Consider the following 12,795-nt stretch of genomic DNA (forward strand, 5'->3'; position numbering starts at 1 on the left):
ATATATATATATATATATATATATATATATATATGTGTGTGTTTATTTTTAGTATGTATCAGCTAGCATTTCACTGATGAAAAAGGAAATGTAAAGGGGTCATCGGATGCTAAATTCACTTTTATATGTTGTTTGAACAAACATGCATGTTAGCAGTGTGTGTACACATCTAACCTATAATGATAAAAATCCACCCAGTGGTATTTATTTATTCCTTAAATATAATATCCCCTTTTTCAATGGTCAGAAATCCAGAATGCAGTATTTTGGGGTTTCCCCCCTAAAATATGATTAAAAACAACGCTGTGTATTGTAAATAACCTTTTATACTTTAAATAACGTTGTAAGTAGTAAAACAACACAAACGCAAATGGGGAAAAATGGGTTTTAAGTTTAGAAACATTTTGAGTCTCCCCTCCCTAGCCTCACAGTGCTTTGGTCCAATTGCCTGCTTTCCTCTTTTACATCACCTCAGATTTTACCATACGAACCCCGCTGAAAAACGTGAATTTTACACCCCGGAACGTGATTTATTGATTTTTTACAGGGGAACCCCCCTCGAAATGCGATTGGGCTAGTTTTGAGTAGCAACAGGGTAGGTTTTGTTGCGAAAACCTGGCAACCCTGCATCACCTACACACACACACAAGTCTGGTGAGCGAGAACAAAGTCAATAGTTGTGGAACTCCAAGGCTGTCAAGGCTATTTTATTCACTTAAACATCGGATGAAGTGATTATTTTCTCTTTAATACAGAGGATGCCAAATTTTTTTTTCGATGAGTCCGCCATGTTAGCAAGAATAACGTTACCTGCTTGACGGATAGTAATGTCTACAACGGACACGACCGCTGTCACGGCGCGACCACAACAGCTTGAAGTTGTCTAATTTGGCACGGCCTCCCTGTTACACTAATAGTAGTAAGGCTTTCTTCTGTGTAAACTTTTCCTTACAAGTACAAATTTAGCTGTGTTATTTGTTTATTTGTGTCCCCTTCAAAAATTGCTCTTGAGAAATTTTATGTTTATTGCACCTCCCTACTGTTAGATGAAATTTACGCCCCTGCCCTTTTTCAAATCAGGCTGTTCTCAGCTTCTTGTCTGTGTGACATCACACGGACAAAGGCCGCTCCCACGATTGTTGATTTACACAGCCGTCTTACCTTAGACCCACCCTGAGTGAGCTGTAACAGTCTGACCACCACTGATTCGACGCCGGAGCAGATGTAGACAAGAATGGCTCCATAGCAATTGAGGTGTTCTGTTGTTGGATGTAATAATGAACATAGCAGTCATCATTTACTCCCGACATTAGAGCTGCTGTGCAGTGGATTACTTTTGTTTGTGAAGGGAATGCGCCCCTGATCTACCTAAATGAGTTTATGTTCGTGCGTTTATGTCATTCGTGATCCAGCTTCACTTACAGCAGAAGTGAGTATAAGGGTTTTTAAACAGTAAACAAGGTTTTTAAACAAGTAAACAGTCTCTCAGAGCACGGTTCGTCACCCCAGAGAAGAGAAGGGCGGGGTCAGCAGAGCTCATTAGCAGTTAAAGCAACATGCAGAAAACGGGTTGATTTCTGCAGAGCTGATTTTGACAAGGTAACAAGGGTGTTTTTTTTACACTACCATTGAGAAATTTTAACCAAAGTATGTTATAGACTTTTCTTTAAGACCCTAAAGAATCATATCAACTTCTGGAAAATGGGCATCCGATGACCCCTTTAACAATTTTATACTGTGAATAATGCTCTTTCACTCTCATTTTTCTTGCAGAAAAGACATTCTATAAATTACTGTAAAACTAGATCAGTAATTGTAAAATGATCTGTGGCAAACATAAATTGTTGCTGTTGGTATTCAGACCTAATGGCGAAAAATTGAAAACAAAACCAAAGTGTCGAAGCCATGGCACAGTGGATAGTAGGGATGTGCATCTCATGACTCAGGCCGATACGATACGCATCTCGATGCGTAGCCAACGATACGATACATTAACGATACATATGAAGCAGCTACCGATGCGATGCAATACGATTCACCCCTGTTACGATGCAGTGCGATCCGATTCAACACAATGTGATTCGATGCAGTGGAGAAAATATGATCACTTTTAATGCCTCGAGGCCCGTTTCACATAACACGTTTACCAAATAAGCCAGGCTTATTTCAGTTAGTCTGACTCATTGTCAAATTATTTGGTTCCATAAAGCAAACTTAACAGATTAACCTCAGTCACTGTGGCAACTTATGCTGGGAAACTAACCTGGTCTAAAGCAGGCTAACTGTCAGATCAAGCTGAGTTCCTCTAACACTGACCAATAGGAACCCAATGATATTGCTACTCTCTACCATACTATTATTTGACTTCTTTTTTTTTTTTTTTAACAGTTTCTAGCCATGCAGCCTTTCTCTCTGGTTTTAATACAGCTGTACCTTTTATAGTTTGCAGAACAGATAGCAAAACTCTAGAACATTACAATCTAAAATTGCTCTTTAAAGCATTAAAATAACTAAATTAAAAGTTAAAATCACTGAATTAAAAATGAAAATAAATAATAAAGAAAATTACTATATTTTAACTGGTATAAGAAACACACATTAACTCATCTGAGCTTAGTAATTAGTACTGTATTAGCTTACATTTGATTTAATTACAAGTCCCTTCACAGTTACAGCTATCATAAAAATACACTCATATGTAGGTTTAAAATTCTACAAAAGACACATTTAATGTCCAACAACAAATATTTTAGCAAAATGTATATTTTACTCAGAATTATTGTGAGTCAATTCGATTGCACTCTGTCTGTTAAGCATGCATGCGCGCAACAGCACTCGTTCACTCGTGTAAGCCTCGCCCACTCCTGACAGACAAATGGATATATTTGCGTGACTTTGTGACATTTACAGATGAAAAATATACCTGTGACATGTCAGTTATGCACTGAGGAAAACACAACGTCTCAAATGCATTAAACAGCACAGATATATTCACTGTTTGTCATGGTGGATCGATTTGATCCATGATCGACATTAAGAGCTGCTTAAAAATAAACGTGCACAAATTAGTGAGATTGTGTGAACTTAATTTGTCGTTTATGGAACCGCTTTAGCCCCGTTTGATATGTTAAGGTTATTTCAAGTCAGGTTTTGGACTTTAATCCCCACTTTTCCTCGGGTCTCCGTAGTATTGTGATCTGTCATATTCACGCAGCAGCAGCGGTGATGAGAGAGCACGCTTGAGAAACAGTTTAGAGAAGAGAAATCAATCTACATATAAAATATTGGTCACAGATTATTGGTCACTTTCAATTAATGTTACAATAACTTGTATCCGCACACTTTTAAACCGATGCATCGCATCGTTCAATTTTTATGCCGATGCACCACGCGAATCAGGGAATCCCTAGTGGATAGTGCAAATGTTCATGACAGTAAGAGCCATTGTGCTTGCAGGGATGCAGGTTTGAATCCAGATCTCAGTCCTGTTCTTTCTCCCTAAAGTTTCTGTCTTGCCATTCATTGTACTATAATTTTAAAGGCAAATAGATTATCTTTAGACTAGCAGTGTGGAACAGGCTGTCACTGGGGTGGTACCCTTTCAAACGGTACATATTTGTACCTTATTTACTTCTAATGGGTTCATATTAGTACCATAATGATACATTTTAGTATCTAGTATTACCTTTTGAAAGGGTACCCCAGTGATTTGTACTATTTTCTTAGAGTATGTTTACCAAGGCTGCATTTATTTGATGAAAAATACAGTAATATTTTAACAGTTATATTGTGAAATATTACTACAATTTAAAATAACAGTTTTCTATTTTTATTTATTTAAAAACATAATTTATTCCTGTGATGGCAAAGCTGAATTTTAAGAAGCCCTTACTCAAATATTCAGTGGCAACTGATCCTTCAGAAATAATTCTAATATGCTGATTTGATGGTCAAGAAACTTCTTATTATCATCAATTCTGGAAACAGTTGTGCTGCATAATATTTTGCAGAAACTTTTGTACATCTTTTTTCAGTATTCTTTGATTAGCAGAAAGTTCAAAAGAACAGTATGTATTTGAAAAAGATTTTTTACTTTTACTGTCACTATTGATCAATTTAATGCATCCTTGCTAAATAAAAGTATTAATTTCTTTCTTTCAAAAAATAAATAACAAAAAAATAAATAAATTACTAAACCCAGACTTTTTAAGTTTTTAGTTTATGTAAAATAAAACATAATACTGGGATAAAATACAGTGTGCACCTTCGACAAAGCATCCAAGTCGGTCCAATATGCCGAAAAAATAAGCTCTGTTACTTTATTTCCTCAACAAACTAATGTTTTCTTCCAGCATATCCACCCCCTTTTCATCAAAAAGAAGCATTTCTTCAACCGTTTCTCATCTAATCTCCATAAATGACCTCTGTCGGCCCCTCCCCCTGTAGTTGACTGACAAACTGTAATGAGCCCCCCTCATTCGGGAGGGACTGGGGTCGAGGTCACCCCCCGAGAGGCACGTGCCCATTGCAAACTGAACCCCAAAAAGACGAGGGGATCTTAATTTAGAAGCAGTCTTTTCTTTTTGTCCCATTTGGTGGCTTGTGCACAAAATGGTGTTCGTGAACCCAATAACCTTTGTTTTCAACAACAAATCAAGAGTGTTGCTGAGTAATTATAGCGATCCAGCAAACAGTTTGGGTACGTAATTAGCTTGTGCATCGATGTTTAGCTTTTCAGGGCTTAATATACACAGCAAAGGTGTCAGTCACACCAAAAGCAGGTGGAAAACTGGATTTAACGTTTACAGGCCTAGGGGATTGTAGATCAACCGCTACGTTCTAAAAAAGACACGACGAGCGCCTGCATCAGCCATCTTGTCTCTCCCCCATGAAGCCTGCGTTAAAGCATCTCTCTGACGCAGCAGCTACATAAATACTGCAAATCAAGAAAAAAAACATGACACAATAAAAGATGAAAGTGGCAAGACAGAAAAACGAGGACAAAGGAGGAGAGAAACCCGCCCTCTTGCCTTTCACTGTTAGCGGAACGAGGGAGCGCGGGATGGCGGAATGAAGAAAGTGACTAAGAGATAAAAGCAGAGGGTAAGAATGAGGAGTCACTGCGGAAAAGCTGATGGGATGATGGGTGAGGGGGAGCGAGGGATGGAGGAGAGAAGGAGCCAGGGATGGGGGAGGAGAGGAGAGGAGAACAGAGAAGATAAAATGTTGTTATCCTGTTGACAGACTGAGAGCCCTGGGGTCCGCTGGGAAAGGGGAGGAAAGGAGGGGGGTCTTTCTTAAACAAGGAAGTAACAAACTGCTGAGGCGATCAAGCATACGTGTGCGCGTTTCTCTCTCGTGTGTGCCCGCACTGCACTTCTCCGCTCTACGGTTTGCCACAGGCGATAGAATTGTTACACTAGCTTCAGTCATTTCCTGTTCGTCAAATCCATCCAGGAACCCAATTTTCCCGACTCGTCTCTCTCCACCCTCGGCTTCCTGTACCATCTTTGTCAGCACAGCCAAAGATGAAGCATGACGGCAAGAAATACATCATATATTTTTAGAAAACGAACGTAGGGTATAGGGAAGCTACCGCACGTTTGCAATACCATGACCTAAAGACTCTGCCAGAGCAAGTGTTGCTGGGTATGAGACGGGGGTACGAAGAGGAGCGTGCTGGGAGCGTTTGATTGGCTGTGGATGTTGCTATCCCAGCCCTGATTGGACAATTCGGAAATCATGCTGCTGAAAGCAGAACCCTTTGAACTGTGAGACAGCAGCTGAATACACAGGTCTCTGTGTGTGACGGAAACAAGCGTGCACGTATGCAGCCTATGAAACCTTACACACTTGCGGTTTCATACTGTACTTACCCGTGATTCAAAGCAATGACGAACACACACATGCACAGATTCATAGTTGATTCAGCATGAGCGTTCGGGTACGGACAAATGGAGTGTGCGTTAAGCATGCATGGATGAACAGCCTACAGAGACGTTCCTGATTCTCGGTAGCCAATCGCAGTGCAGCGGCCCGTGCCCCGCGCCAAAAAACACAATCTGACGCTTCTGTCACGCACATGGGCCGTGCTCTTCATCATGCTTCTCTACCCAAACTCCTGCAGGGTCATGAAACACAACCTAAAAATGCCAAATGGAACACGGAGGAATGTTGCTGAAATGTTGCTTAAATCTTACCTAGTGCATATTTAAATGTCAATACAGGTGAGCAAGTTTCATACATTCAGAAGACATGTTCTCACTTGATTCTATAAGAGTATGTGTGTGTTTATTATAGATGGGTCATGATGGTCGACTAGTCTGTCTGTATATGTGTTTCTCAACTAAGGGGTTGGGGCCCACTTGGGATATATGAGGGAATTTCAAAAGTTGTGATTTTTTTACCTGAAAAAAATCTCGAAAGTGAATCAAATCCTAAAAATTCTTGTCCATTTCATGTCATTATTGTTGTTATGTCAAGCTCTAAAGTATTTTTTGGGTAGAAGTTGCTAAAACACTCTCATATCTAAACTGATACTTTTCAAAGAACCACCACTTCAACAATACATTTCCAGACAATTACAGTCAGACTTCAAATTGTTTGTTCTGATCATTAAATCTGTTCTGAGCAAAGTCTCTTATTATACGTAATTTGTAGGCTTTTTGGGAGGACTATGATAGTTTTGTGCAGTAAAAGGTTATATTTCTTAGCCTGTATGTTTGTTGCCCATCTATAATTTATCACAATAAAAGGCTGCAAGTTCTTGCTTGCAGTCTACACTATTTTTTAAAACCTGGCCTATGTATACAAAACCTTTTTAAGATGAAGTGTCAAGTTAAAAGTGCTTCAGCTTTAAAAAACGTGTCTTGAGACCTCTGCTTTGTGTTCCATTCTATTGCACTCTGTCTACCTGTTTTCTAACGCAAGAATGGATCTTATGCAAACACCCTCCCACTAGAAACACATCAGATCGGGTTGGGTAGACATCATCCTAAGCCAGTCTAATTATACAAAATATAAAAGGGATTGTTTATTAAAAAAATTAATTGTATCATAATTTACTCAATCTCACATTGATCCAAATCCATATTTTTTATTCTGTGGAACACAAAAGAAAATATTTTGACAAAATGAAAGTCAATATTGTTTGGACCCCAACGTTATTCAAAATATCTTCTTTTGTGTTCTGCAGAGTAAATGATGACAGACTTCAATTTTTCAGTGAACTACCCCTTTAAGATCAGCTAGTCAATCAGTTGTTCATATAACCCATAGACTAGTCAATTTTGAAAATATATATCTGCACATACCTTGCATTCTTATAGGTAAAAGAAAACAGAGCAAGTTAGATGTTTAATCACATTTGAAGGCCATTTCTGACAACTAACCCAGGCTCCTATGAGTAATATTCTGCTCTTTACTTTCTGGGGCATTCTGGCTGACAGGGTGACGGTGTCCCGGGTGACTTTTTAAAGTTCAGACACCTTCAGAACATGATGTGAATTAGACAGCTGGCACAGAACCGAACACACAGGGTAATCATGTCAGCTCAAACCGATTATTTGACATGAAAGATTCAAAGAAAATGACTCTGCCGTCCTTAAACCGCGCTCTGACTCCGGTTTTAGGGGCGTATCGTCAATTGGCAGATATACAGACATGCATTACTGATCCCCAAAGGGAATTTGTACACGTTCCACCATAGAACCATAGATGTCATATAAAGTATTAAAGCAGAGACTGTAGTCCAACAGTCCAGCTGACGAAGGAGAGCTGAAGAGTTGTGTGTGTGCACTTCAGGTCCTCAGGGTCAGGCTTTATGAATGTTTCAGAGGAGTGTCTCTTCCTCTCTTCTCTCTCTGTTTCAGGGTGACTGAACACAAAGAGCCAAACAACAGCTTCATGCTGCAGCCACACAGTTACATCAGACAGATAGACAGCAGTGGCCGCTCGTGGGTTTTAAAATAGAGGAGGCACACTAATTTTATTGGTCTAGGATCCCTGCTGATTATTATTATTATTATTATTATTTGCTTAACCACTTTAAAATGGCTTTTTGGTTGCTTTTAGTCAGAAATCATAAAGAAAACGACATACATACAGCAAGTTAATATAATTTCACTTACCTGACCTGTCACTTGAAGCAAACATCCATCCCTTCTTAAAAGTCTGCGTTAAAAGAGAGCTGCCTGTTGCGCCATTTAATTAAGCCGACTGCGGTAGCCTATATCCAGCTTAGGCTGTTTTCCCTAAATTTGTATATATACTGTTTGAATGACAGCTTGGTAAATCTGTTGGCGATCAAATATTCAATATCGCTACTCATCATAAGTACTTGGTACATTATCAGCGCAGCGGGGGACGTTCAAACTAATATCACGTAATTTACGTCTCTTTGATGATTGGTTGATATCAGAAAGGAGGCTAGCCTCCCTTGCGAGGGCTCTTTTCGCAACACTCCTCAGAGCTGAAAGTGAACACTCGATGGTGATTGGCTAATTTTTTTTACCAACGGAGGCACGAGAGCTCAGCTCTCCCCCGGCCTCCCCCTACCCTTCTCTATCATAAGCGGTTGCAATTACATCACCAGATTCGGCACATTCGCGATAGAAAAGCGGCGCTTTCACGTTATGGTATTACAACTGTGAAATTACAAACAAAAAATACACATTCTGAGACATGAACTGAAATGCAAAATTATGGGGAAGCTGTGCCTCCCCTGCCTCCCCCGACCAGCCACCACTGATAGACAGACAGACTGACGGACAGACAGACAGTCAGAATGATGAACAGAGAGACAGAAGGATACATAGTTAGATGATAGATAGATAGATAGACAGACATACAGACAGACAGTTGGAATGACAAATTGAGAGACAGAAGTATCGATATGTGTACAGGCAGAGAGATAGACAAACAGCGAATAACAAACAGAGGGACAGAGGGATAGACAGTAGGAAAGACAGACCGACAGACAGATAGATAGACAAATAGTCTAAATAAGAAACAGAGGGTAGATAGTAGGATAGAGAGACAGAGCCACAGAGAGATAGCTAGATAGATAAATAGACAGGCAGACAGAGAGACAGACAGACAGACAGACAGTTGGAATGACAAACTGAGAGAAAGAAGAATAGATAGGTAGATAGATAGACAGTCTGAATAAGAAACAGAGGTACAAAGGGAAGATAGTAGGATAGAGAGACAGACAGACAGATAGACAGATAGATAGATAGATAAATACAGGTGCATCTCAATAAATTAGAATGTTGTGGAAAAGTTAATTTATTTCAGTAATTCAACTCAAATTGTGAGATGCACCTGTAGACAGATAGATAGATAGATAGATAGATAGATATGGGATAAAAAACACACCTCAGCTCAAACAATTGAATGGAGTGAATACATTTTTCTGTAATTTTTCTTCTGTGTTTCTCAAGCTTAGTGCTGGATTGCAGGCAGACAGCAAGGTTGATTTATTCTCAAATGAGGACCTGAAGGACAGCACAGACAGCAAATATCAGCTGTGTGTTCAGTATTGGTTCTGTTTCTAGTGGACTGGAGGAATAGGTGACGCTTGCACTAATGCACACACATACGCGATGTCTCTTTTCCTCTCATGGCTGAATTGGTCTCAGACACATTAACATAGCCTTTCTGAGGCTGTTCCAATTCCTGCAAGATCATCCTGACCATCCAGCACACACACACACACACATGCACAGGGCAGCGTGAACACACAGATGCAGCCGTGTTTTAACCTCATGAGGCTGTTTGCTTTTGGGCCACTGCACCTCGCACCCAGGGGTCTTTCTATGGACATCTGTGTGAGTGCATGTGTGTAGATGTGAGGGAATAGGTGTGTTTGTTTACCTTGAGTGGGGTCATGGCTTTCCCAGAAGACTTTGAGAAGTTTCTCTAAGCTGACGTCTTTAGGAGAGAAGACCACTCGCAGTACTTCCGTGTGCCCTGTTAAACCTGGAGAGAACAGCACAAAAAGAAATTAGATCATGCACAAATAGAGCTGTGCAAAAGTTCTGTGATTTTGCAGCATACATTAAACTCAGGCATTAGAAAAGGAACATTAAGGATTTGAATGAATCTTTTACTCAGATATTAAGTTGTTGTTCAAATACTGTAAAACATGTTTAAATATTATTAAAATACTGTTAGAAAATATTTAAAATTATTTTTAGCAATATTACCAACCTCATGAATGTAGCAAAAGCAACACATACACTTGTATTCAGCAATGATGCATTAAATTGATTTAAAAAAATGACCGTTAAGACATGTATATATTGTTACAAAGGATTTCTATTTCAAATAAATGCTGTTCTTTTGAACTTTCTATTCATCAAAGAATACAAAAAAAATATTAATAAATGTTTTTTGAGCACCAAACAGCATATAACAATGATTTCTGAAGGATCATGTCACACTGAAGACTGGTGTAATCATGGCTGCTGAAAATTAATTGTTGCCTTCACAGGAATAAATTACATTTTAAAATATAATCAAATAGCGAACAGATTTTTTAATTGTAATAATATTTCACAATATTACTGTTTTACTGTATTTTTGATCAACTAAATGCAGCCTTCATGACCGTAAGAGACTTCTTTCAAAAAATGAAAAACCTACTGTCTTTTGAACTGTAGTTTAAGTGTATGTGTTTGTCTGTTTCATGTGGTTATGATGAAGATAAACTTCTCTCATCCAACTTTATCAGGTGCATCTTGGGATGATGTTAAACTATACCGAAGTAGAGCCCACAAAGGCTTAAACATTTAAAATGGTTTTGTAAAGAAATTCACGAACGATTTCAGCCACAAAACGCAGGCACAATTTAAAATTATATACAAAACTACATTTAATCATTTAAGCATAAAGTTTAAAAAGGTTTTCAGATCATAGGAACCATTTTGTCAAATGTGTCCAAACTTTTAACTGGTACTCAAAGACGAAACCTTTCATAAGCAATTGTGTAAAATTGTATCTGCATATGCATTTGCTACTCTTACAAATAACAAAGCCTGTCTACATATTAACCCCAACACCCAACGCAATTCTGACAGCCGCAAGTCTTCTCCACACAACACACTTAAAAGAGCCTGTGTGTGTGTTTGGAGAGAGTAAACCGTCTGCAGAGCTGCAGTCAGAACCTTCTCACTGGGACCAGTTCAGAAACTGCAACATCACAGCTGCATCCCTCCCTCCATCTCATCTCTTCTGCACTGTCTGGCTACAAGTAGGTCATACAGAGGAAGGGGGGACGGGCTGCAGATCTGGGAGAGAGCAGTGCACTCTGGGTAGTTCACTGCAGATGAAGGGAATGTTTTGGTGAAGGCTGCAGTGAAGCACTAATCTGGGTGCAGTGAAGCTGCTGCTGCTCTAGTGTTTGTGACTTACGGTTGGGAAAAGTGTCATCAGAGACCTCTTTGATATGGGAGGTGCAGCGGCGAAATGGAAGTGGGAAAAATGTATTTGGGCATGTGTCTACATGCATATCTGTATTTGATTGGCTGTGTTTGTGTGGCTGGGACTAACCTGAACACACTTCATGGTAGGTAGGGTTAGGTGTGAAGCCCCCAGCGTAGCCTACTTGTGTAGAGAACACACCAGGAATCCTCCAGAAGCGCCTCTCTACTCCCCAAAAACAGCCCATTCCTGAAAGGAAATGGGACAGAGACATCAAATAGCAATAATAATAAGAAAAATGTAATCTTTTGCAGATAAATCACTCAACACAGGCAGAAATTTTCACAAAGCCCTTCCTAACTACGTCAGTTTGACATCTTTAATGCTTCTGCTGATTAATATATTTTTACATACTAAAAAAAAAAGAAAATTCAGACCCTGTTGATACTCTGTGACCCTCTCAAAACAAAAGCTTTTCCCCAAAACTCATAATCTATGCAAAACAAGACAGACCCACAATTTGAAAAGCTCAGTGATAAAGACAAATAATATATTTACATCTCATTCTTTTAACCTTCATCTAATTGCAACCAGTATCCATCTACATATTTTTTTGTGCGTATTAGTCTAATCACACATCAATCTCAACTGGAATCAACTGCAAGATTTTGATGCTTTGTGTGAAATGGCCTTACACATGTTTGGGACCTTTTGAGAAACTTGTGGCCTAAGTTTGAGGTAAGTAATTTTTTATTTGATTTTTTTGAAAGAATGAAAAAAATTAATACTTTTATTCAGCGAGGATACATTAACAAAAGATTCCTATGTCACATAAGAGCTGTTCTTTTGAACTTTCAATCAAAGAATCCTGAAAAAAATGTAGCATGATTTCCACAAAACACAACTGATATAACACTGATTTTGTATTAAGAAATGTTTCTTAAACACCAAAACAGAAAGCATAGCATATTAGAATGATGTCTGAAGAATCATGTGACAATGAAGAATAATGGCTGGTGAAAAACTTATTTTAAATTGTAATATTTTTAAATATCACTATTTTTATTGTGTTTTAATCAAATGCAGCCTTGGTGAGCAATTTCAGTTAGGATGCTAGGTAGTTGTCTATGTAGGCAGCTCGCTAGGTCTTGCAACAGAACTACTATGTTTAGACACTCTAAGGTACGTTTACATGGACAAAAATATTCCCATTTTAACATGATTAAGACAATACTCTGATTAACAATCTACCTGTAAACAGAAATTTTTGAAGTCATAATCAAAGTAATCATTGATCAATGATTATATTACTGGATGCTCGAAATTGAACAGGAGAATGCACGTTTTAAACAGCTTATTGTACAGGTAAGT

At 38.7% G+C, this 12,795-nt stretch overlaps 1 protein-coding gene across 3 annotated transcripts in view; it reads right to left on the reverse strand.

Annotated features, from left to right (window-relative positions):
• The window catches only part of LOC107697700 (peptide methionine sulfoxide reductase MsrA 1-like), a 34,998-nt gene that overhangs the window by 10,133 nt on the left and 12,070 nt on the right, over positions 1-12,795 (reverse strand). For 2 of the 3 annotated variants that reach the window (XM_016498498.1, XM_016498500.1), the window contains exons 3-5: positions 11,554-11,673; positions 11,416-11,442; positions 9,877-9,981 (exon numbers count right to left, since the gene is read on the reverse strand). In XM_016498498.1, coding sequence (XP_016353984.1) covers positions 9,877-9,981; positions 11,416-11,442; positions 11,554-11,673 — 252 coding nt within the window. The remainder of the gene's footprint in view (positions 1-9,876; positions 9,982-11,415; positions 11,443-11,553; positions 11,674-12,795) is intronic. The other variant, XM_016498499.1, reaches the window with a different exon arrangement.

The sequence above is a fragment of the Sinocyclocheilus anshuiensis genome, unplaced genomic scaffold (assembly GCF_001515605.1).
Source record: "Sinocyclocheilus anshuiensis isolate Anshui unplaced genomic scaffold, SAMN03320099.WGS_v1.1 scaffold446, whole genome shotgun sequence".
NCBI classification, from domain to species: Eukaryota; Metazoa; Chordata; class Actinopteri; order Cypriniformes; family Cyprinidae; genus Sinocyclocheilus; species Sinocyclocheilus anshuiensis.